The sequence below is a fragment of the Myotis yumanensis genome, unplaced genomic scaffold (assembly GCF_028538775.1).
Source record: "Myotis yumanensis isolate MYYU_CA2020_CCGP unplaced genomic scaffold, mMyoYum1.0.hap1 SCAF_22, whole genome shotgun sequence".
Taxonomy (NCBI): Eukaryota; Metazoa; Chordata; class Mammalia; order Chiroptera; family Vespertilionidae; genus Myotis; species Myotis yumanensis.
The window spans coordinates 1833701-1859823 of NW_027223773.1; the positions used below are offsets into that span (position 1 = coordinate 1833701).

General features: G+C 40.7%; 1 protein-coding gene across 3 annotated transcripts in view; it reads left to right on the forward strand.

Annotated features, from left to right (window-relative positions):
- Positions 1-281: 281 nt before the first annotated feature.
- LOC138999206 (complement factor H-like) overlaps positions 282-26123 on the forward strand; it is a 26307-nt gene continuing 465 nt past the window's right edge. Inside the window, exons 1-15 of one of the 3 annotated variants that reach the window (XM_070401289.1) lie at positions 282-412; positions 3312-3506; positions 3916-4092; positions 12551-12733; positions 14356-14532; positions 16530-16706; positions 17671-17853; positions 17968-18150; positions 19620-19796; positions 20651-20827; positions 21285-21494; positions 22206-22379; positions 23307-23483; positions 25068-25241; positions 25465-25647. In XM_070401289.1, coding sequence (XP_070257390.1) covers positions 355-412; positions 3312-3506; positions 3916-4092; positions 12551-12733; positions 14356-14532; positions 16530-16706; positions 17671-17853; positions 17968-18150; positions 19620-19796; positions 20651-20827; positions 21285-21494; positions 22206-22379; positions 23307-23483; positions 25068-25241; positions 25465-25647 — 2605 coding nt within the window. In that variant the 5' untranslated portion in view covers positions 282-354. Of the gene's footprint in view, positions 413-3311; positions 3507-3915; positions 4093-10048; positions 10126-12550; positions 12734-14355; positions 14533-16529; positions 16707-17670; positions 17854-17967; positions 18151-19619; positions 19797-20650; positions 20828-21284; positions 21495-22205; positions 22380-23306; positions 23484-25067; positions 25242-25464; positions 25648-26123 lie in introns of those variants that run through there. The other 2 variants (XM_070401287.1, XM_070401288.1) reach the window with 2 other exon arrangements.

The following is a 26123-nucleotide window of genomic DNA, read 5'->3' on the forward strand; positions in this document are numbered from 1 at the left end:
GCTATTCCCGTGTGAATCTCCTGGTTGAGGAAGAACCTCACCGATTCTCAAAAAGTGTTTAAAGATTAGAGTTTCATATCACTCTTGGATCCAGGTTTCAACGTATCTAAGGAAAGTGGCACAAATACATATCACGGAAGTAACTCAAGAAATGATTGTGAAATCCTTCATGTAAATACACAGATATGGCAAACGTCTTTGAACTTTGATATCTACCGAGTGAACGCAGTCAACCAGCTTCCTGGTAATTTCACTTAAATTCAGAGCCACACTTGGTAATGGCTCATGAAGCAGATTTGAAACCCCAAACAGCAGCGCTGGACTCTCTGTGCTAACACACCCGGGGAGCCCACCATGCAGTTCCTAGTCACGGTCATCCTCACCCTGTGGGTCTCCTGGGCTCGTGGACAAGGTGAGTTGAAACTGACAGGAATATTTAGCTCCTTCTTAAGTAGATCTTTGCCCATTTTCATTTGTTTTTACTTTTTAAAAAATCCTCACCTGAGGATATTTTTTCCATTGAACTTTAGAGAAAGAGTGAATATGAGGGAGAAGAGGAAGAGAGACACACACACACACATCGATGTGAGAGACACATGGACTGGTTGCCTCTCACACAAGCTCCGACCAGGGCCCAGGATAGAAACTGCCACCAAGATATGTGCCCTTGACCAACAGTCTAGCCCACCGGCTATGGGTATTGGAGGGTAATTTACCAACACTTTGGTCTCTGCATTCATTAGGGACAATCTCTCACAATAAGTCATTTGCAGGAATGATGGAAAGTAGAGGGACCGGCTAAATAAAAGTCACCTTTGACCCAATTCATCTGTCCCTGTGCAAACTGGATGTTTCTACTGATTCACAACAGGGAGTGCCAATGTGGGATTATTATTCTTATCCCAAATCTTAATGATGGCTTCTAACAGTAGGAACAATGTGGCCTCACGGGTTTGTACAGTCTCAGCTGTTACTCTTTTGGACAGAGGCACCTGCCCTGGCAATGTTTTAACAGCACCGTTTACTTTCATGGAGATGATGAGAGTAGGGAATTACAATTTGTCAAGGGATGTATGCCCACTGCTGGAAAGCAACCACTAGAAGTTCTTCTATTCCTAACTAATCTAACAAAATCCTCCCAATAGTATTTGGCTGGTCTCTTAGGGAAACGTGTGTTTTTATATGTGTCTCAGAGCTTTTGACTTCAAGCACTGGTGTTAAGAGTAGCTATACTATGAAGTGAAAACTAAGATATGTAGACTGGACTGCAATGAGAATCTGAAAATATGGCATATACAGCAGATTAAAGTGAGAGAAAAACATGTATTGAAATATATATTTATTGATTTCAGAGAGGAAAGGAGAGAGAGAGTTAGAAACATCAATGATGAGAGAGAATCAGTGATAGGCTCTCTCCTTCGCCCCCGCCCCGGGGGATCAAGCTGCCAACCTGGATATGTGTCCTCAGCAGCAACCAAACCCTGACCTCCTGTCTCAGAGGTCATGCTCAACCCCGGAGCCACACCGGCCAGGAAAAATAAACATATTTAAGGCTCATTTGAGGTTCGTGTCGATTAACATCAAACACTGCAGACATATTTTACTTAACACTGTGACTAGATGATCAGCGTGTGACCCTTTGCAAACAGTCACTTCATTGCTGACATGACCTGGGACATGGAATCACATGCTCCTGTACAAGTGGCTTCTTCCCTTCCACCCAGAAAAATACTGTAAATTGTATTGACAAGGGCTGGGATCCTCCTCCAAGATGTAGCTGTAAGTTCCCTCCAGATCTTCACCTGCTTCTTAATTCTGCAATTACTTCTCTTAAACTTAAAAATAAGGGGGATCTGCCTGGCTGGTGTGGCTAACAGTTTAGTGTTGACCTATGAACCAGGAGGTCACTGTTCAATTCCCAACAGGGCACATGCCCGGTCTGTGGGCTGATCCCAGTGTGGGGTGTGCAGGAGACAGCTGATCCTTGATTCTCTCTTATCATTGATGTTTCTCTCTCTCTCTCTCTCCCTCTCCCTTTTTCTCTGAAGTCGATAAAAAATAAATGAAAACTAAAAACGACCTAATAAGTCCTAATCTTGGCCTCACAGAGAAGGTAACACAGAGGGTCAGGGCAGGCTTTGATTTCCAAAGTCTCCAATTCTAAGATCAAAACCACATTTTGGTTAATAAAAACGTTTAACTTTTTGCTAATCAATGTTAAGTATGTACATGAAGATGTATGTATATATGTTTCTCTCACTAATATTCTAATATGTGAATTAGATCACTGGGTAAGAGCACTACCAGCCAACACCTAGAACATGAGATATTGATGTCTGTGTAACAAACGCCCCCGAACATATGGACTCAGACAACAGCCCCCTCTGTGTCAGCGTTGGCGGGTCAGGATGTGGGAGCCGCTTAGCTGCCTGGTTCTGGGCCGCTCCCTGCTGCTCCCTGGGATGCTGCCCAGGGCGAGAGCAGGAGCCTCCGCATTCGTCCCCCTGGGCGTCTCCATCGGTGGCCTGAGGGCAGGAACCCTCCCAGAGCGATGACCTGAGGGCCCTGGAGGCGCCTCCAGAGCATCGATGACCTGGTCACACGGTCCGCTCAGCCACGTGACCTCTTCAGAAGAGCGCCCCTCAGTCCAGCCTCACTCAAGGGAGGGGCCCGGGGCTCCCTTGTATGAGGGGATGAATGTGGGAGACATTGTGCACTTTCTAAAGCCCCACCTGTCACACACGCCCCTCAGTCCACAGGGCACTTCATTCCTGGGGGGCTGCCCCTTTTCCAGTGTTTTCTGTCTCTACAATCTCATTGCTGCTCCTTGTGTATCAGCTCATTGGGAAAGGGGCCCGCACTTCAGCTGGATCTTCCATGGATGACAAATGAAATGACACACATAACAGGTCAACGGCTCAGGGTTCATTCAAGGCCAAGGCCAAATGAATGTTAACAATCAGGTGCCTTAAAGAGGAGGCCATGACCACCGTGACACAGACCTCTGTGTGCATGACAATGACAAGGAGAGTGATGATTTATGTAGATAATATTGACCTACAGTGTTGTGTTACTTTCAGGTGTTCACTATAATGATTTCGTATTTGTATATATTGTGAAATGATCAGGGAACATGTGCTATTCACATAATCTGAAGATTATAACTTTTCTTATCCTAGAAAGCCTAATGCAATGAGTGTAATTATAGGCATATGAGAATATAATTCATCAATTAAACAAGGTATCTCTCATTACATTTCTATTAAGGCAAAACATTACTTATACTGTGTTTTATTTGTTTTACTTGCTAGTTAAGCCCTGTCAGTTTCCAGAAATAAAACATGGAAGCCTACACTGGGGAGACTGGTATAGATCACAATTTCCAGTATCGGCAGGACAATGGTATTACTATTCCTGTGATGACAACTATGTGACTCCTTCACAAAACAAGTGGGATCGCATGACTTGCACACGAGATGGCTGGTCCCCGGAAGTGCCCTGCCGCAGTGAGTGAACCTCTCTGTCCTGTGCCCGTGGCCATAGTCCAGAGTGGAGAGAGCAAACATTAGCTCCCTAAGCCCGTGGGGAAAGTAGGTGGAGGATGAGTCTCTGAGCAGAAAGACCGACACTGGATTTCTCTGTCATCAAGGGTCTTCATTAACAGCACGAGACATAGACATAGATTCTACAAGCCTGTCCTTAGCATTTATACATATTTCAGTTGTGGAAACTACAGATAAATACTATTTCATGTTGATTTTAAAAACATTTGGTAGCAGCTTTAGTCTTTCTTAAGTCATGTGCTATTGTTGAATGCTTATGGATTCTCATTGAAATGTTGTAAAGATAGTTTTTAATTTGTTATTTTGATCAAATTTTGTGTTTTTTCTTTTATCATCATGTCCTAATTCTCAGGAATATGCATTTTCAATGATTTGGAAAATGGACATCGTCCAAATTCTGAACGAAGATATTTACAGGGCACATCTGTAAATGTTAGTTGCTTTCCTCACCACACACTCCAAAACCAGCAGACCTCAATGACCTGTACGGAGAATGGCTGGCTCCCTCCTCCCAGATGCATCCGTGTCGGTAAGAAAACTGGTCTAACATCCAGTCTGCTTGTCATTGTCTAAGACTCACCTGTAATAACTGTGGCAAAAGGTTTCTATCAGCTCCTTGTTTTGCCAATGGCCTGACTTGGTTTTATTTTTTCAAGTGTGTATGAGTGGAAACGCCATTTCTTTTCTTCTTTTTTTCCTTGCAGTTTTATTCTTTTTTTAAAAAAATTATATTTTTATTGTTTTTTTACAGAGAGGAAGGGAGAGAGATAGAGAGTTAGAAACATTGATGAGAGAAAAACATCGATCAGCTGCCTCCTGCACATCTCCTACTGGGGATGTGCCCGCAACCAAGGTACATGCCCCCGACCGGAATTGAACCCGGGACCTTTCAGTCCGCAGGCCGACGCTCTATCCACTGAGCCAAACCGGTTTCGGCTGCTGTTTTATTCTTTATTGAAAAACATTTTTTTTAAAGTAGATGTTTCTTTATTGATTTAAGAGAGGAAGGGAGAGGGAGGAAGAGATAGAAACATCAATGATGAGAGAGAATCATTGATTGGCTGCCTTCCGCAGGCCCCCTACTGGGGATCAAGCCCGCAACCCGGGCATGTACCCTTGGCCGGAGTCGAAGCCGGTACCCTTCATTCTGCAGGCTGATGCTCTAGCCACTGAGCCAAACGGGCTAGGGCAAAAAACATTTTTAATGTTCATTATAATTAAATGTTTAGACATTTCTATATTATTTGCTCACCCCCAGGAGACCACTAAGTGAAAACCACACTGAGACTCTTGCAAAAGCTAAATGTGAATATTGATCTCTGTTGCCCATATTTCAGTGCCCAGATTAAAATGCATAGAAATGAAATGAAAATGCAATAGGCAAGAATTTATGTCTCCTAGGGTGTTAGGCCACACATTTTCTGAAGGACAGGAAAGGGAAGTTCTGGTCACCTTACCTGAACTTATCCACACTATCTATTATTCTATTACTAATGACTCATATTTCCTCTTAAAATTAATGGCTGCTTTGTGGCGTACATGTGACACATGCTTTGGGGTAGGAAAGGCTATAAAAGATGCCAGATCTTGCTGGTTTCTGTTCCAGAGAATATGTTGAACATTTCTCCTTCTCCTTCTCCTCCTCCTCCTCCTTCTCCTCCTCCTTCTCCTCCTTCTTTTCCTCCTCCTCCTTCTTCTTCCTCCGTTAATATTGCAGGACAGGTTTCCTCTGGGTTTCGTCAGCCTTTGCTATCTTGGAAACAGTTTCCACTAAGGCTTATTTTTTAATGGATAAGGCTGGTGTGGGAGCCTTTACACAGAAGAGTTTATTCAGGGTCTGGATGGAGAAGGCCTCTCCCAGTCTCTCCAGTGATTGGTGTTTAAGACCTGTTCCCATGTGACTGATTAATCTGAATGTTTCCAGTGCTGGGTGTGCCCTGGGATCTTGGAATTTATTGTTTCCTGGCAGGTCTTTCCTCTGGTAGTTGTGCTCCGCCCATTTTCAGGGGGTTCCACCCTCCACTCCAGGGGGATGTAGTCACCAAAGAATCTAGGATCGCTGTGCAGATTATTACCAAGTGGATGAGTTCAATTTTGTAGAGTTTAGGGACGGCATCTGGATAGGAACACCCACATGCCAAGGTATTTTGATGAATGGCTTCTGGCTTCATTAAAATTTAGACGTAGTTTCTGGGTTAACCAGATGAAGGAAGGGTTATGCCTCAATGTAGAGGAATGGGATGTGCACTCAGTACTGGGCATTGGGGTCCCAGAGCCCTCAGAGTGTGACCCCAGAAACAGCCATGTCAGCATCTCTGAGGAATTGGTAGGAAGGCAAATGCAAACTCACAGGCTCACTCAGACTCAGCATCAGAAGCTCAGGGGTTGTGACCCTGAAACCGTTGTAGCAATTCCCAGCGGGCTCTGCACCCACTTTTGTGGGGAACCGTAGCTTCAGCCTCTTATTACTTTATATCCGCCCGAGTCTCCCCAATGAACTGCACAGTGCTCACTGCAGTGCCCTTAAGCACTCACATTATGAAAGTATTTTTAGGAAACTGTAAATATATTGTACTCTTAATTTTCCTCAGTTTCTGTGTGGATATCTTAAGCAATCATCATCTTCTTTAGCCATGCGATATTCCTCAAAGCATGGCAATACTTGACTTATTTTCTAAGAACCTGGCTACTCTGCTCATTTTCTAAGGGCCTGAAATCCCAATTCAAAAACATGATGTTTGCGAACCACATTTGGCTGCCAAATAATATGTTTATTATGAGTTTCTTTGGTTTATAAATTCACTTTAATTTTATATAATGTATGTTTATTTTACTAAGTTAAAGAAAAATTTTCAGAAAAACCATCAATTTTTTTTTTTACTTTTAAAAGGTATTTATATTTTTATTGAATTTATTGGGGTGCTATTGGTTAATAAATCGTGCTGGTATAATTGGACAAACACAAGCAAAAAAAAAAAAATGAAATTGGACCACCTTCTTATACCTTACAAAAGAATAAACTGAAATGGATTAAAAATGTATATATAAGATTCAAAAACCACAAAAATTTTAGAAGAAAAAACATGGGCAGTAAAATCTTAGACATTTCTCATAGTCACATTTTTTTAATATATCTCCTCAGGCAAGCAAAACAAAAGAAAAAAAAAAAACAAATATAACAACATCAAACTAAAACATTTTGCACAGCATAATCATCATTTTCATTGGCCTAAAAATCTCTATTAACTTTTGAGAGAGGATGGGAAAGAAATTTAAGATACAAAAGCTTAACTCTTACCAAAAAAAAAAATTGCTTTATCATCTTTTTTTCAATCTTACACGTAAATTTGTGAAGATTTTCACTCTCAATTGTGTCTTAATGGTCACTGCATTAGAGATCCATGTTTTTTCTCTTTATTCAGATCTCTCCTGTGGCAGCCCTCCCACAGTGCAAAATGCCTCTATTCCAAACGAGATGCGCAGGTATCAACATGGGGACACAGCACGTTATGAATGCAGGCACCCTTTGGGCCTCGTCGGGAATGCAGAAGTGACATGTCTAAGTGGGAATTGGACAGACCCACCTGAGTGCAAGGGTAGGTGTCTCATTCTCCCCTCCCAGTCTCTGTGCAGCTTCTGTAAGCACTTGGTTACTAGACTCCTGTCCAGCTGGCCTTCATTGGTTACTCAGGTTTGTTGCTCTATCGTTTCCTGTAAATCGGTTTGGGGCCGGGAGGAGGTGAGTGTAGCTCCCACCTACTCCGCAGCTCCCTTAAAATCAACTGCTCACTCAATAAATCAAACAATATCCTCTCTTAGAGCCCAAAGGAAAATGTGGGCCCCCTCCTGTTATTGACAATGGAGACATTACCACGTATCCATCAGCAGTCTATGCTCCCAGGTCTTCAGTGGAGTATCAATGCCAGGCCTTCTATGAACTTGAGGGAAACAGGAGAATAACGTGCCGTGATGGACAGTGGTCTGAGCCACCCAAATGCTTGGGTAAGTCCTTTAATGTCTCATGGGTTCTGTTAAATCCGTGTAATGAATGTCATGTTTGCTGTTTACAACAGAACGTGCATGGACTATCACCTATTCTGTTGACAATCAAATAGTCATGTCTGAGGGTATAAAGTCTAAAAAATTCTTGAGCTAAAACAGCAAGAAACAGTTCTTTTTCTTTATTTTAATCTATTTTCCCCATCACCACTTATGCCCCCTCCACCCTCATCCACCTCCACCTCCCCCTTCAAGGATTCTTCAGTGAAAGCCCTTCATAGCGTAGGTGACACTGTGAACATTGATTATAACGTGCAATGACCACACATTCCACAGAGTACCTCATTTTTACGTCATCGATAGTTTAAAATGTGTTATGGCAACATGATGGGTTTTCAATGAATTGGTTTGGAAAAGGATTTGAGAATAAATTCCTGGATCTGTGTAGAATATTCTACATAAAGTGTAAAGATCTGTGGGAAATATTTGTATACTACTTAAACTTTTATGTTCCTTTTTTTAACCTTCAGATGCCTGTATAATATCAGAAGAAATCATGAAAGAACATAACATACAGTTGAAATGGTCAGATGCGAAAAAAATTTATTCCAGATCAAATGATTATGTTGAATTTGCGTGTCGACCTCACTATCGTAGAGTGTCACCAGCGTCTGCATTCCGAGTACAATGTCATGAAGGAAAAATGGAGTTTCCCACTTGTGCATAAAGAGAGCTGTGTGGCAGTTTTCACATTAAAATATGCGCATCATTCAGAATGTTTTAATATTAATCTAATTCTTCTCAATTTATTTTTCTAGTAGGCTGTAACTCACTTGTATTCATTAATCAGAATTCCTGTTAAATGCCATGTGGAGATGTCATTGTAATCTGAGACCAACGGACCACTTCTCATAAGCATCTCATTAAAATGTGACAAACCAAGATGCTACGTGTTCTGTTCATGAAACATCTCTGGCCAGAAAGCAGATGCCATCTCTTCCCCTCCCTGCTCCCCCCACCACCCTCCCGACTTTCTCAAAGCTTCTCCACAGCTGTGGGGGGTTTTGAGACTCTAATTTCAGAGGAAAGGATGAAAAATGCTTGTCTCCTTCTTCACCTTAAAATCACTTCACAAACATGTCAAAACCAAACTGTGTCACACCCATGTTGGCAACAGTTGGTAGAGGTTATTACTTAGTTTTGCTTATCTATCCATGGCTCACTACACCCCAAATGATGAAATGCAACATCTACTATCCATCTAGCACATACAATCATTCAAACAGGTCCATAAGGAGGTATTAGATTCTAATCAGGGGCCTAGCTATTGTAACACAGACTTAAAAACTGATAAAATATCCAGTATCAGCAGGTGTTGGGAAGGGACAGTGCAGTTCCCCAGGTGTGAATGAAGAAGCCCTGTGGCCCCAAATATGTGGCCAGTCCCACCTACTGCTCTTTGCCTCAAAGCTTGCCAGGCTTCTGGCATTCCCTGCTCTTTCCCACTATATTTCGAAGGACATAAAGGCAATATGTTAGCCTCCTTTTCAACTTAATCCTCTCCCAAAGTTGTTAACGCAACTATATCATCACTTACACTTGTACCAGGACAATAATTCTTCACCATCGTGGGATTAGACTACTTGCCAATTGAGCAATAAACAGCAATGGACATAACAGTGTGACTTTCTGCCTATTGAATCGGATGTTTAACCAGTCAAACAAAACATGTGAGCTTAGACTATACTGTGGGTTTTACATAATCAAAAATTATTTGTTCAAATTGTCCTTGTGGTTCAGTTATCAGAGTTTTGGTCCAAGGGCCAGAGGGTATGCGGTTTAAGTCCTGGTCAAGGGCATGGATCTGGGTTGCAGGTTCGATCCCTGTCCCAGTCGGGGGTCCACAGGACACAAACAATTGATGTGTCTCTCTCACATCGATGCTTCTCTCTCTCTCCTCTCTCTCCTCCTTCTTCTTCTTAAATCATGAAAAAAAATTGCATGCCAACAATGTGCTGAAATTCTTGGACTTTGTGGTGTTGTCTATTGTGAATTTACACAAAAATCAGTGCTGTCCTACAGACAGGAATGTACGCTGTGTCCACAGACCCCTAAGACTGCACTCGGGTGAGAGACCGTCACAGGGACATGCAGGCAGAGCTATTCCCATGCTAATTTCCTGGTTGAGGAAGAACCTCACCGATTCTCAAGAATTGTTTAAACAATAGAGTTTCATATCACTCTTGGATCCAGGTTTCAACTTATCTAAGGAAAGTGGCACAAGTACCTGTCATGGAAGTAACTCAAGAAATGATTGTGAAATCCTTCATGTAAATTTACAGAATTGCAAAAGTCTTTGGACTTTGATATCTACCGAGTGACCCCAGTCAACCAGCTTCCTGGTAATTTCACTTAAATCCAGAGCCACACGTGGTAACTGCAGCAGATTTAAACCCCAAACAGCAGCGCTGGACTCTCTGTGCTAACACACCCGGGGAGCCCACCATGCAGTTCCTAGTCACGGTCATCCTCACCCTGTGGGTCTCCTGGGCTCGTGGACAAGGTGAGTTGAAACTGACGGGAATATTTGGCTCCTTCTTAAGTAGGACTTTGCCCATTTTCATTTGTTTTTACTTTATAAAAAATCCTCACCTGAGGATATTTTTTCCATTGATGTTTAGAGAAAGAGTGAAAGGGAGGGAGAAGGGGAAGAGAGAGTGACACACACACACATTGTTGTGAGAGACACATGGACTGGGTGCCTCTCGCACAAGCCTTAACCAGGGCCTCAGTTGGAAACTGCCACCAAGATATGTGCCCTTGACCGCAGTTACACCCACCGGCTATGGGTGTTAGAAGGTAATTTACCAAAACTTTGGTCTCTGCATTCATTAGGGACAATCTCTCACAATAAATCATTGGCAGGAATGATGAAAAGTATCAAGGCCAGCTAATTAAAAGCCATCTTTCACCCAATTCATCCGTCCCTGTGCAAACTGGATGTTTCTACTGATTCACAACAGGGAGTGCCAATGTGGGATTATTATTCTTATCCCAAATCTTAATGATGACTTCTAACAGTAGGAACAATGTGGCCTCACGGGTTTGTACAGTCTCAGCTGTTACTCTGTTGGATAGAGGCACCTGCCCAGGCAATGTTTTAACAGCACCGTTTACTTTCATGGAGATGATGAGAGTAGGGAATTACAATTTGTCAAGGGATGTATGCCCACTGCTGGAAAGCACCCACCAGAAGTTCTTCTATTCCTAACTAATCTAACAAAATTCTCCCAATAGTATTTGGTTTGTCTCTTAGGGAAACGTGTGTTTTTATATATGTATCAGAACTTTTGACTTCACGCAATGGTGTTAAGAGTAGATAAGAGTAAAAACTAAGATATGTAGACTGGACTGCAATGGGAATCTGAAAATATGGTAGATATAGCAGATTAAAGTGAGAGAAAAACATGTATTGAAATATATATTTATTGATTTCAGAGAGGAAAGGAGAGGGAGAGTTAGAAACATCAATGATGAGAGAGAATCAGTAATAGGCTCCCTCCTTCTCCCCGCCCCGGGGGATCAAGCTGCCCACCTGGATATGTGTCCTCAGCAGCAAACAAACCCTGACCTCCTGGTTCAGAGGTCATGCTCAACCCCGGAGCCACACCGGCCAGGAAAAATAAACATATTTAAGGCTCATTTGAGGTTCGTGTCGATTAACATCCAACACTGCAGACAGATTTTACATAACACTGTGTCTAGGTGATCAGCCTGTGACCCTCCAAGAATTGCAAACAGTCATTTCGTTGCTGACAGGAGCAAATATGACCTGGGACACGCAATCATATACTCCTGTACAAGTGGATGGAGAAGGCCTCTCCCAGTCTCTCTAGTGATTTGTGTTTAAGACCTGTTCCCATGTGACTGATTCATCTGAATGTTCTCAGTGCTGTGTGTGCCCTGGGATCTTGGAATTTGTTGTTTCCTGGCAGGTCTTTCCTCTGGTAGTTGTTCTCTGCCCATTCTCAGGGGGTTCTGCCCTCCACTCCAGGGGGATGTAGTCACCAAAGAATCTAGGATCGCTGTGCAGGTTGGTAGAGCTCTCCCCCCCAATCCAGGGCTCTTTCCTCTCTGGGTCTTTCCCTTCCTGTGCTGTGATCTGGGAAATTCCCACCTCCCAGCAAAGCCCTGTTGAGAATGGACAGCCCATCGGTTGACCCTATGTCTCGGGAACCACTGTTAGGCACTGGCTGTGTCCATACGCCTCCCAAGGTCATGTTCATAGATTTGGCTCCGTTTCTTCATTGTGTCTGTGTGGCTGGCAGTCTCTTCATTGTTCTTTCCGTGTGTTTATCCATTTTAGTGCATATTTTCAATGAACCAGCATATGACTCTGTACATTCTCTCTAGTGTTTGGTTTCTAGTTGATTCCTGCTCAGATGTTTCTGTTTTCCAGTTGGTTTTCCTTTATCAGCATGAATGGGGTGGAACTGAAAATGGGAATTGCATATGTTTAACTTGGACAGCTTGCTATTTTGATATAAGCACACATAGTGACATGACCACCAGATGGAGCTGCGTAGCACATCCATCACCTCACATAGGTGCCATTGCTTCCCATGGGGTGAGAACACTTAAGCTCCACCCTCTTTGCAATACTGACACCCAATCAGGCACAGGAAAGGGCCTGTTGCTAGGAGAGCTCTGGCGGGGAGGGGGCTTTCAGATTCATGAGGCAAACTGATTTTTAATAATTTCTTACAAGGCATCCTGAGAGTTTTGAATCTGGCTTAGTCCCCCCATATGTTTTTAACATCTAGATTTAATATTTTTGGAAACTCATAACCTATTTTCTCAGACACAATGCTTTGGATGATCAGGAATTTTCCAGGTTTTTATTTCTTATGCTGTAATGTTATGCGAGTCCTTAGGAAACTGTTTCCTGACCATATGCTTACCGTTTCCTTATGCTCTCTTCCTTTTAGAAACATGCTTAAATTCAAAAATAAAAATTGAGAATGGATTTATTGCTGAGCCTGAATCTACATATCTCTTAAATCAAAGAGTAAAATATAAGTGCAAACAATATTATGTAACAGAAGATGGTCACACATCCGGGTATATTACGTGTCTCCAGAATGGATGGTCAGCTCAACCCAGATGCATTAGTAAGTCGTTCATGACTGTGGTGTCCATTATTTTAATGGCTGTTGAACAAACGTTTAACTGCTTTCTTTTTTGTGGGGTGGTGGAGCTGACGTAGTTCTATTTGTAAAAGCTACATAAGAAATTTGTGAGAAAATATATGTAATTTCTTTTTGTCTTTTACAATGAATTACTAGTAGGGTAGACATGAGTCCACCATTCAGTTCAAGGTTTATCCCCGTAAACCACCCTGCGATTTGCAAACTGCCCAGGGAGCCTGTGTGGATTCCGCTGTAAGCTCATCGTTTTGAGCTGAGGTCCTGCCCAGTTTACCTGTTTGCAGGTGATCAGACTTTCCTCTCAGAGTCTCAGTTCCTAGACATAAAAGTTAGGTTTGTAAGTGAAATGTGCGCTCACAGGACACAGGTTAGAGGAATGTCACTTGTGTGATTTATGTGTTCGGTGCTGCAGGGGAGCTCCTCTTCTGAGCAGCCACTTCCTCCAGGAAGCCCACAGGGATGTGCAGTGAGTGGAGACTGTGAGATGCTCCTAGACACAACCAGAGTCCGCGGCAGGGAGAGAGCTCTCTGTTTTATGACCTCGAAGTTTATGAACATTCCCTAGACAGTTCGCTCATTTTGTCTTATTCATTCCAAAGCCACGTGGTGATAGTTTTCATTTACTTTAAGTGAAGGAGATATTTAAAATGTCCATTCCTATTGTTTTCATTGCTTTCCATTTCCATACGTACCATGGGAACCAGCCAGAGCAAAAATGATGTTGCATCCATATCAGACTCATTTTATATTAAATTGTGATCAACTATTCATTACAACACTCTTATTAGGAAAAGAAGAAATGTGCCTATTTTTATTATTATAATTGTAGTTTATTTTTAACACTTTAAGCTAGCTACCTACATAGTATATTATAAAATAAGAGGTAAATTATTTAAATTTTTATTAACACCACTCCAATATAGTGTCAGTGAAAATTGAGACCATATTTTAGCACTTAGCTTTCTTATACTAATTATAAATATAGAACTATCTTTACATTCCACCTCGAAAAGTATAAAAGAATATAGTCATTAAAAATATCTGAAAAAGCTAAATCAGCATGTAGGCTGTAAAAATTAGTATGTGTTAAAGGAGAATTGTGTAGAATGTCTAATTGCATAAATGTTAAATTTGCTCTCACTGTTGAAAAATAACTTTTTAGTTGAACCAATTCTGTTTTTTTCTGGCTTATGTGTCACAACTGCTAATAACTTTGGCATCTACACTCACAAAATGCTATTCTGCTTTGCCAAAAAAAAGTACAACGCGTCTATTATGGCCTATTTTATTGCTAACACGGAATAAATATCTAAGTTTAATTGCATTGAGAAAAATGTTCTTAAAATAAAGGTTTTGGTGGCTTAAGTGATGATAAATCTGCTGTCTAGAAACACAAGCTTTTCTCATGAGTACCAATTTTAGGACAGTGATTTATCACTAGTATGCGTAGATTACTTGTATATGATGCATAATCTATTAGCACATGCTAAGTGATAACGCTCTTTATTCTTGGGATGGAACTTATGAAATTTGATTGTCCCTTCAATAATATTAGAAGTGAAATCTTCAATTCTATTATGCATTAGAATCTTGTGGTGTGCCAGTATTTGAGAATGCCAGAGCCAGAAGTGATGGCACGTGGTTTAAGGTCAATGACAAGTTGGTCTATGAATGCCAGGATGGATATAAAAACCGAGATGGACACACCGTAGGCTCCATAGTGTGTGAGGAAAATGGTTGGTCTGATACACCCACCTGTCAGGGTAAGTACTGATTTTCAGGATCATCGAAATAAACAAAATGTGTGTAAAGCGTATAATTGTTTTGTTATCCTAAACACAACCATTTATATTATGTGAACTTAGATACTTGTGACCTAGGTGATATGTTTTACAAATTCCCCAGCAGTTTTCTCCCGAGTTGGTTCTTGCCACCTCCCAGCCGAGTGTTCATTCCTGCAGGCCCCGAGAGGACTTCCTTATTTCCTGATTGTGGACAGTTCTGAGGACAGTTACAGGAATCTCCTGCGTGTCTGCCAGCCCTCTGTCTGTTTTCCGGGGTTAGAAATAGAACCTCCATCTGTGGGCACGTGGGTGGACAGTGTGTGTAAAGCTTTGAAAACCAAACAATCCTTGGGTACTATGAGTGTTCCACTGAGGAAGGGGGTGGGGGGGGGGGGGATTTTCGGTGGAGATTGGCCCAGAGTGGCAGCTGAGGAGATGCAGAGCAGAGGACAGATCTGGGATGCATGTTGGTAGAAAACACAGTGACGTTACTGAGTGTTGGGTGTCAGGCAGAGTAATCATCCAGGGACTCACATGCTTATTGTAAATATTCTCTCAGAAGGAAGCAGGTACATGCAGGTGGCTTTTGGTCAGGCGGTGCGGGCAGGAGAAAGCTCTTGGAGAGGAACGTCTCCACTGTTGACGTGGGCACATGAGCGTTGAGCCGCCCAGGGACCATCAACATTGGATTCTAAGCTACAGAGTTGAATGTTGAGGCCTCGCTAGTTCAACATATGAGATTCTCACCATGTAAATTACAACGTCTCATGGGGGAAGAATCCAGAATGAGAAAAGAGGAGACCTCCAGACTGAGCCCTGAAGCATTCCAGCATGCAGATGTCCGTCAGAAGAGGAGAGGGCAGCAAAGTAGAGAGAATAAAAGGACTCAGAGAATCAGGAGGAAAAAAATGTTGGAATGAATGTTGCCTTAGGTGTGGGGAGATAAAAGGATGAAAGGGACAGGAAGTCTGACAGATGGATTCATAGTCTGGGTGGGTTTCAATTCCACTCCCCGATTTGCCAAGCATGTGTCTTTGGGCAGCACCAAGCTGATCGGCAGCATTGTTTATCCTTCCATTTCTGTGAAATGTTTCCATGTTGACAAGCATCCTAATATTTTAAAAAATATTCTGGTGATTAGACTACATTCTCCATGCAGGCTCCTTGCATTATGGAAAAAACAACAACAATGAAAAAAGTTAAATAATGAATCAAATGATAATAATATTTCTAATACATTATTATATTTTCAAAGGAACACATATACCGAAGGACTTTGAAATAGGAGGGATGGAGGGCTTGTTTCATACAGGAAGGCATCTCCTCACAGAAAGTTTGAAAACCATTCGGAACCATGCAACAGGGAGAGCAAGGAACTTGATCTCTTAAAAAATGTTCAGAGACCATGAAGCCTGGGGTCTGGATCAACAACCGGAGGAAAAGATAAGATGGCATTGGAAGTGTAGGCGTGAAAGAGTTGGGATTTTATTCTATGTAGGAATTGATTTAAATTATTAACTAAGCAACTACTAATGTTCCTCTACTGAAATATATAAGAAATGCTTCTCTAAAAGGCCTGGTCCCCGACTATATTAAATTAAAATAACCAATTTTTATTTAAGCATGCAATTTAAAATTGTAGCATTCGTTGTTGTTTAATGTGAGAGAATAGTATTGTTTTGATAATACCAAAAATGTAGCATTTAATTTTATAAATGTCATTGATAAAATCAGATTTACTATAAGCTAGTTCATATTACAAATAAGTGTTCAGGACACATCTATTGCTATCAGAGGGTCCCAAATGAATGTGAGGGATGTTTCAGACATAATAGATAATGCACTTCCAGGGAGAACATTTATTTGATGCCTCTCCGTATAGGCAACACCCAGCCACTTATTCTTGCATGACATATAAAGTTTACTTGGCACTGGTTAATCATCTGTTCTCATTAAATTATTTACCCTTTTTATAGAAAGAGAATGCATCGTTCCCGATATAGAGCCGACCTTAATTGTTCAGCCCCGGAAAGAGAAATATGTCATTGGAGACGTGTTGAAATTCTCCTGCAGAAATAGACTTAAACTTATTGGAGCAGACTCTCTTCAGTGCTACCACTTTGGATGGTCCCCTAGTCCTCCGACATGTAAAGGTGACTAATTTCTGACACCTGCTCAAACAAGAATAAGAATGTTGGATATCAACTGCCCTTTTCCTCTTAATTTTCTGTTGGCTCCCAGTGTGTCGATAACTCAGTGCATTAAGCCAGGAATGTGTGTTGGGTAGTAGATACCTCCCACTTTCTTATTTAAGGAAATAATCTTTAATTGCTTCTTGGAGTATATACTAAAAATCTCCATAGATGGACATATTGTGTGATGCTGGAGTGATCTCTTTAGTCATAATTTTTGCATAACTTCCACCATTGGTGTTGGACATTTCTATCAGCGTGGGTCTCACCTTAAGTTTCCCTGAGAATTTCTAGACAATTTCAAGCCTCACAGAGTTAATTCAATGCCATATACAATATAATGTAGAGTTAAAATTTGTTGATGAAATGCTTGCCTCCAATGATTTTTCCCCCAAAAAGTTTTGATGAAATGTTTCTGTGGAATGTGAATAGTTACACAATGATATTTGGTCATTGATTTGTGTACAGGTTTAGATCATTGAGAGCAGCGGTGGGGGACCTTTTCTCTGCCAAGGGCCATTTGGATATTTATGAAATCATTCTCAGATCACACAAAATTATCAACTTAAAAATTATCCTGCTGTAATTGGTCAAACATTGATATACTCACCCCTAATGCCTTGGCAGGGCCAGACCAAATGATTTCCAAGGCCTTTTATGGCCCTTGGGCCAGATGTTCCCCACCCCTGATCTAGAACATCGAATGTTTCTTGGGCTTACATATATGTCCAATGTGCTAATTCTGTATCATAACAGAGCTGGGAGACATGAATTTGGTGTAAACACCATTCTTTATCCTTCCTCAAAAGAATGCTATAAGTTAGATAATAAGTAATAGATTAAAGAAAAAAATCACTTCATTTTACTGGATTTTCAGTTCTACAAGAGACACTTTAGCTTTAGTTATATAGTATTTCTACCGTAGAGGAAGTACAGTCCTGTGATCAACCTCCTCGACTCCGCAATGGGAAAGTTGCGGACACACCTAAATGGGAATATGAACACGGTGAGGTGGTGGAGTATGTGTGCAACCCCAGGTTCCTGATGAAGGGTGCGAGGAAAATTCAGTGCGTTGATGGAGAGTGGACACCCTTGCCCGTGTGTGTTGGTAACGTATCCAAACTTTCAGTGGTTAGACTTACGTCAACACTTTGTGTTTCTGTTCCTATCAAGACCTCACTTACATTTTAAAGTTGAATGCTTGTTTGTGGGATTTTCACAGCGGAGGACAGTACATGTGGAGACGTACCTGAGCTGGACCACGGCGAGGTCGTGTCCCCAGCACGGCCCCCCTATCACCATGGAGAGTCAGTAGAGTTCACTTGCGGAGAAGGCTTTACAATAATTGGTGACAGCTCAGTTACATGTATTAGGGGAACGTGGACCCAACCACCTCAGTGCATTGGTGAGAAGACACTTCTATAATTGACACTTAATAACATTGTGATTTTTTATTGTGAAACTCTACATGCAACCATATTTTTGAAAATGTCAGGTTGCAAATTATAATGAATCCAACATTCATTGTTTATAGTTCAATAGGATCTACAGAGGAAAAATAGAAACCAACAATAGAATTTTGTGTGTCTGTCCCTCATATAAACATCATTTAAACCTGTGAAGCTAAATTTTACCGAAAGACACATGATTGAAATTTTCTCCTTCCAGTGTTTATTTTGTAACTTCCCATAAACCAGCCTTTCACTCTATGAAGACGTTTCTTTTCTCTGAATAAATAAATTCTTTCAGAAAACAAGCATCTTTCGACATACCACAGCCATCACACCTCCTTTTGACTACAAATCTTCCTTAGTTCTCATCTCTTGAAGAAGACGATTAATTTTGTGTCCCTGAACACTCTAGACCCGTCCAAACAATAAGACTATTTCTCAATCCCTCTTGTCTGTTTTAAATTAACCCCCTTTATGCTAGTTTTTTTTTACAAGGTTGCATTACAAAATCATTACTTTTCTTTGGCCAATTATTTGACTTTTCTTTGTTCTGTTCATCCTCACTTGACTCTCATCATTTACAAATTATCAACAAAAACTACTTAAGATCTACACTGATAGGTCTTATCAAATTCAAAAAGGATTGCCACCAGCATTGCCTTTTTGAAATATGTAGCTGTGTATGAAAATTCCATAGTCAATATCTAAAACATATGGCAGCCAACATAAATATGTTATTATGGCATTATAATATTACTGGATTCTAGGATGATCTGGTGTATAAATAGCTTCTGAAAGATTCTAAGAACATATATACAAAATATGTTATGACTTAACCAAATTTCTTATTCTGGTTTTTGGTGTTCGTGCCAAAGATATGCTGAAACATTCACAGTCTATACCCTACACCTATGATCAACTTTTCTTGTTAGTATAGATTAAAGTTATTTTAAAATATATAATTAAACTAGGAAATTCATATATTCTATTTGCACAGATAATTGTTTTCTTTTACCATTTGAAGACTATAGACTGAAAATAATGTAGAGATATGTGGCACCAAGAGAAATGGATGTGAAAATTTGCAGATTTCAAATGAGACCATATTTAGTCATGTATGACTCTTTCCTATGTAGATCAGACAAAATGTGAACCCCTATGTCCTTGCAATCCCCAAAGGACAACATGGCTTTAGGATGACTATTCTCTCTGAAATTTCAATACTGGACATAGGACTGTGTGTACAAACATCGTAGCCCACCTCATGCAACATGATCAGGAAGAACTTCGTTGGCAGGATTTATAGACCTAAAGTCCTATTTCATTAGATCCTGGACTCCATAATTGTTGTGTTGGTTTGTTTTTTATTAGTTGCCTGGATTTTCATAATTGGTGTCTTCAATGTAATATTTTCATTTTACAGCGACAGTTGAACTGAAGAAGTGTAAGTTAGCAAGGGCAATTGACTCTGAGGCAAACTTACCAGATGGGATTGACTTTGAGCATAATAAGAAAATCAGGTTCACTTGTGGAAGGAAGTCAGAGCAGAAACACTCAGTCTGCGTGAACGGAAAGTGGGAACCCGAGGTGACCTGCACAGGTGAGCTCTTGTTTAGAACATTTCCAAACGGTGATTTTCCTTCCTGCCTTGTACAAGGTGTCTCTTTGTGTCTTAACATTTTGTTACTAAGTACATATTATGACAATAATTTTGAAAGTGGAAGGAAATTTAGAAAATAACCAAAACTCTGTTTCTGAATAGTAATTGTATCGTGTGCAGTGGTCAGCTATCAACAAACCGCCCGGCAGTGCGGTGGCTTTGAAGTCACACTGGGCAGTGGGTGTGCGCATTACTATTGGGACCCCATTGCTACCAAGTTCTTACCTTACAGATGTGCCTATGCCTGTAACGCGTGTGTTTATCTAAGCATCTATGGGTGTGCACATCTATCTACAGACCTATCTATGTCTGCATCCATCTACCTCTAAAGGAATCTACCCATCTAGTCATCTGTCTTTGCCCATTTATCTGTCTGGCAAACACTGAGTCTTACTGCCACCACCAATTCCAATAACACAGGGTTCATCCCATTTTTCATATCTGTATTGCTCTTCTTTAACAGGAGGGCACCTTGACCCACTCACCTCAATATATTTACCAATTTCCATGGGCCTAGAATATACAGAAAGCATTTTACATAAGCTAAGATACCCAAGATTGATCCCAGAAGGAATAAAGGAAAGAACCTACAAGGAAGGCCATGAGAATATAAACCCAATGAGGTATATTAGAGTGACAAACAAGAGGGAAAGTATAACATATTTAAACGCAGATCAGAACATTATAGTTTGATCTTTCCAGGTGCATATTATTGATCATTTTATTCCCTGAATTGTTATTTTAATATTTGACTTATGATTTTTCATCAAGAAATCTGATTTTAATATTTTTAGAAGCGCCACGATGTCCACCTCCACCTCAGATTCCCAATTCTCAACATATGACCCTCTCAGTGAATTTTCAAGAAGGAGAAAAAATATCTATTCTCTGTCAAGAAAACTTTCTAATCCAGGAAGGAGAGGAAATCGTGTGCCAGGATGGACGATGGCAGTCAATCCCGCGCTGTGTCGGTCAGTAGTGGGTCACTGCGTTACACTGTCTCTCAGATGAGGGTAACCCACAGCCCTGTTTTGTGAAAAGGAACAAGAGGACCCCTTTCCTCTACCCATCCCACTTCATCTCCAAACAGTACGCACCATCCAGGTGCAGAAATCAACTATTTCCCTTCTAATGTGAAATCAATGCAAACAGAAACTTCCAGTGATTGTGGAAATACCCAGGTTCTGTTCATGCGTATTTCACTCCGCAAGACGAACAGGTGGAGACTGAAGATGCATATGGGACACATGGACAGTAGCATCCATTTTATGGGCACATATATCTTTGCAAGTTTCAAATACTTTTAGTTATTAATAATTTAATTGGTTCCAATGTCCCTAGTTTAAAATCCCAAACAGTGTTGGATTTTATTTTTCAATTTAAACATTATCTTTGTGCTTCACCCTTTCATCTCTATTTTTTCTATAGAAAACACGCTGTGTTCTCAACCACCTCATGTGGAACATGGAAGCATTATTTCATCCAGATCTTCAGAAGAAGGGAAAGAAACATTGGGACCCAAGCTATATGCACATGGCACCACATTACATTATATTTGTAAGGATGGTTTCAAATTATCCAAAGAAGATGGGATAACATGCCACCGGGGACAATGGAGTGTGTCACCACAGTGTGTAGGTGAGGACAGCATGCACACTAAAGTTCTGTTTGGTACAGTTCAGTAAGATAATCCATCATCATCATCAAAGCCACGAGAAATAACTCTTTATATTTATAAACGTATAAAAGCATTATATTTCGTTTATATAGATTTTAATATTTTACCAAATTGTTTTTGCAGAAACAAATCAAGCCTATTTTTATTAATTTTACAGGTTCATTATGAAATCACTTGTAATTCGGGCATTTTTTTCTACAAAACCTGAAATGTGGTGAAATGAAACCAAACTCTTCATATAAATCATACCTGTTCATACTCCTACATATTCATATGGGTTGCAATGAAGGCTTTGTCGCCAGGTTTTATAAAGATTTATGTTCTCTCTCCATTGTCCATTCTGATCTCTTACAATAGAGGGTACTTTTCTTAAGATGATTCTCAATGTGTTTCTTTTTATTGCTCTTAATTGGTTAGAGAACCATTGATACGCTCATTCTCAGATCTGTTCACAGTTTTTGCTTCAAGTTCTTGCTCAAGCTGACAGCTGGACACACCACCATGCTGGTTTTAAAGGATTTGTGCCCCTTTTCTGTCATGTGATATTAGTGCCTGTGTTTTCATTTTATTTAAAATAAAATGAAAAATAACAATCAGGACATGAAATGAAGTTCAGATTCAGTGAAATACACACTCATTACTTTCCTTCCTTCCTTTTTTTTTTTTTTAAGGACTTCCTTGTGGACCACCCCCTGAGGTTTCCAATGCTGTTCTTCCTGACAGGATAAACATTTATCCACATGGGGAAAGATATACATACACCTGTAAACCGGGATTTTGGATCCGTGGACCTGCGTCTATGGAATGTTCAGGAGGAAGTTGGTCCCATCCACCAGAATGCACAAGTATAGTGTATTTCATTTTCTTCTAAGGCTGATGAATACCTTTAGTTCAGAACATTCATGGTAAAACTATAGAACTGCATTAATTCTAGAAGGTATCTCTAGAAGTTCTGGATTCTGCTAGAGAATTAACAGCAGAATTAATGGTAATATGAAAAGTTTGCCAACAGGAGCGAAGTTATTTCATTTGATGTCATCTGTGTTCACTTTCCATGTGTTCTGATGGGCATCCTCTGACTTCTCATCTCTTCCTGTATCACAGCTGGTCCCTGCTCACCAACCTCATCATGATTCAATTCACTGAGAGTTTATCAGTTGTCTCCTCATAAATCCATAATGTTCTAAGATGTTTGATGTAGCCAGGCCCACATGGCTCAGTGGTTGAGCATTGATCTATGAACCAGGAGGTCAGGGTTCCATTCCCAGTCAGGGCACATACCTGGTTTGTGGGCTCGATCCCCATTGGGGGTCCTGCAGGAGGCAACTCATCAATGATTCCCTCTCATCATTGATGTTTCTGTCTGTTAATTCCTCTCCCTTCCTCTCTGAAATCAATAAAAATATAGTTAGTTGAAGATGTTTGATGTAATTATGGGAAAAGATTTGGACAGAATCAAAAAAATGGAAATGTGCGCATAGTGTCTGTGCCCGTGTGGACAGACAAGAATTTGATTATAAGAAGTTTGGTCTCGGTCATGCCCGGTATGCCCATCTCCTCAGGCTTTCAATACCACCATGCCCACGTTTCACTTTTGATAAATGTAAAATTATCCAAATAAGTAAATCAAGGTGGCTAACCTTTTCAAGTTATAAGAAAAACAGTGTACAGTAGGCATTGGTTTGATGTGTACCTATTATTCTAAAGTATAATTATTGGTTGACATGTACTTTAAAAGATTTACTGAAAAGTCTATGTTCTTCCTTTTTCAGCAATGACTTGTCCTAGCCCACCCAGCTATAGCAATGCCATCCTCCTGGGCCGGAAGAAGAACTCATATAAGTCAGGAGAACAGGTGGCTTATAGATGTCCAGACTATTACCAAATGTTTGGATCCAATGTTGTAGAGTGTAGGCACGGCACTTGGATAGGAACCCCCACATGCAAAGGTATTTTGATGAATGGCTTCTGGCTTCATGAAAAAATAGACACAGGTTCTGGTGAGGCCAGATGAAGGAAGGTTTATGCCTCAACATAGAATAGTGGTTCTCAACCTGTGGGTCGTGACCCCTTTGGGGGTTGAACGACCCTTTCACAAGAGTTGCCTAAGACCATCGGAAAACACATATATCATTACATATTGTTTTTGTGATTCATCACTATGCTTTAATTATGTTCAATTTGTAACAATGAAAATACATCCTGCATATCAGATATTTACATTATGATTCATAACAGTAGCAACATTACAGTGATGAAGTAGCCACGAAAATAATTTTATGGTTGGGGGCAACCACAACATGAGGAACTGTATGAAAGGGTCGCGGCATTAGGAAGGTTGAGAACCACTGACAGAGCGGATGTGCACTCAGTGCTGGGCATTGGGACACCAGAGCCCTCAGAGTGTGACCCCGGAAACAGCCATGTCAGCATCTCTGGGGAATCGGTAGAAAGGCAAATGCAAACTCACAGGCTCACTCTGACTCAGCATCAGAAGCTCAGGGGTTGTGACCCTGAAACCGTTGTAGCAATTCCCAGCGGGCTCTACGCCCATTTTGTGGGGAACCGCAGCTTCAGCCTCTTATTACTTTATATCCACCCGAGTCTCCCCAATGAACTGCCCAGTGCTCACTGCAGTGCCCTTAAGCACTCACATTATTGGAGTATTTTTAGGAAACTGTAAATATATTGTACTCTTAGTTTTCCTCAATTTCTGTGTGGATATCTGAAATCATGATCTTCTTCTTTAGCCATGTGATGTTCCTCAAAGCATGGCAATACGTGACTCACTCTCTAAGAACCTGGCTACTGTGCTCATTTTCTAAGGGCCTGAAATCCCAATTCAAAAACATGATGTTTGTGAACCACATTTGGCTGCCAAATAATACGTTCATTATGTGTGTCTTGTGTTTACAAATTCACTTTGATTTTATATCTGCATTTATTTTACTAAACTTAAAGAAAAATGTTCAGAAACCCCATCTTTTTTTTTTTTTTACTTAAAAAAAGTTTTTAAATTTTTATTGAATTTATTGGGCTGCCATTGTTGGTAAATAGTGCTGGTATAATTGGACAGACACAAGCAAAAAAATGATATTTTACCACTGTCTTATACCTTACACAAGAATAATCTCAAAATGGATTAAAGACGTAAATGCAAGATTCAAAAACCATAAAAATCCTAGAAGAAATAACATGGGCAGTAAAATCTTAGATATTTCTCATAGTAATATTTATTTTCTGATATATCTCCTCAGGCAAGCAAAACAAAAGAAAAAAATAAACAAATAGGACTACATCAAACTAAAAAGTTTTGCCCAGCATAATCATCATTTTCATTGCACAAAAAAATCTCTATTAACCTTTCAGAGAGGATGAAAAAGAAAATTAAGATATAGAAGATTGCCTCTTACCAAAAAAAAAAAATTGCTTTATTTTTTTTCAATTTTGCATGCAAATTTGTGAAGATTTTCAGTCTCAATTGCGTCTAAATGATCGCTGCATTAGAGATCCATTGTTTTCTCTTTATTCAGATCTCTCCTGTGGCAGCCCTCCCTCAGTGCGAAATGCCTTTATACCAGACCAGAAGCTTAGGTATCGACATGAGGAGACAGCACGTTATGAATGCAGGCACCCTTTTGGCCTCTTCGGGAATCCAGTGGTGACCTGCTTCAGTGGGCATTGGACAGACCCACCTGAGTGCAAGGGTAGGTGTCTCATTCTCCCTTCCCAGTCTCTGTGCAGCTTCTGTAAGCACTTGGTTACTAGACTCCTGTCCAGCTGGCCTTCATTTGGTTACTCAGGTTGGTTGCTCTATCGATTCCTGTAAATCGGTTTGGGGCCGGGAGGCAGTGAGTGTAGCTCCCACCTACTCTGCAGCTCCCTTAAAATCAACTGCTCACTCAATAAACCAACAATATCCTCTCTTAGAGTCCACAGGACAATGTGGGCCCCCTCCTGCTATTGACAATGGAGACACTACCACATATCCATCAGCAGTCTACGCTCCCGGGTCTTCAGTGGAGTATCAATGCCAGGCCTACTATGAACTTGAGGGAAACAGGAGAATAACGTGCCGTGATGGACAGTGGTCTGAGCCACCCAAATGCTTAAGTAAGTCCTTTCATGTCTCTTGGACCCTGGGAAATCCGTGTAATGAATGTCATGTTTGCTGTTTATAATAGAACTTGCATGGACTATCACCTATTCTGTTGACAACCAAATAGTCATGTCTGAGGGAATAAAGTCTGAAAAATTCTTGAGCAACAACAGCAAGAAACAATCAATTTCCTTTATTTTAATTTATTTTCCCCATCACCATTTATGCTCCCTCCACCCTCATCCACCTCCACCTCCCCCTTCAAGGATTCTTCAATGAACGCCCTTCATAGCATAGGTGACATTGTGAACGTTGATTATAACGTGCAATGACCACACATTCCACAGAGTACCTTGTTTTTACATCACTGATAATTTTAAATGAGTTATAGCAACATTATGATTTTCAATGAATTGGTTTAGAAAAGTATTTGACAATAAATTCCTGGATCTGTGTGGAAGATTCTTTATGAAACTGTAAAATTCTGTGG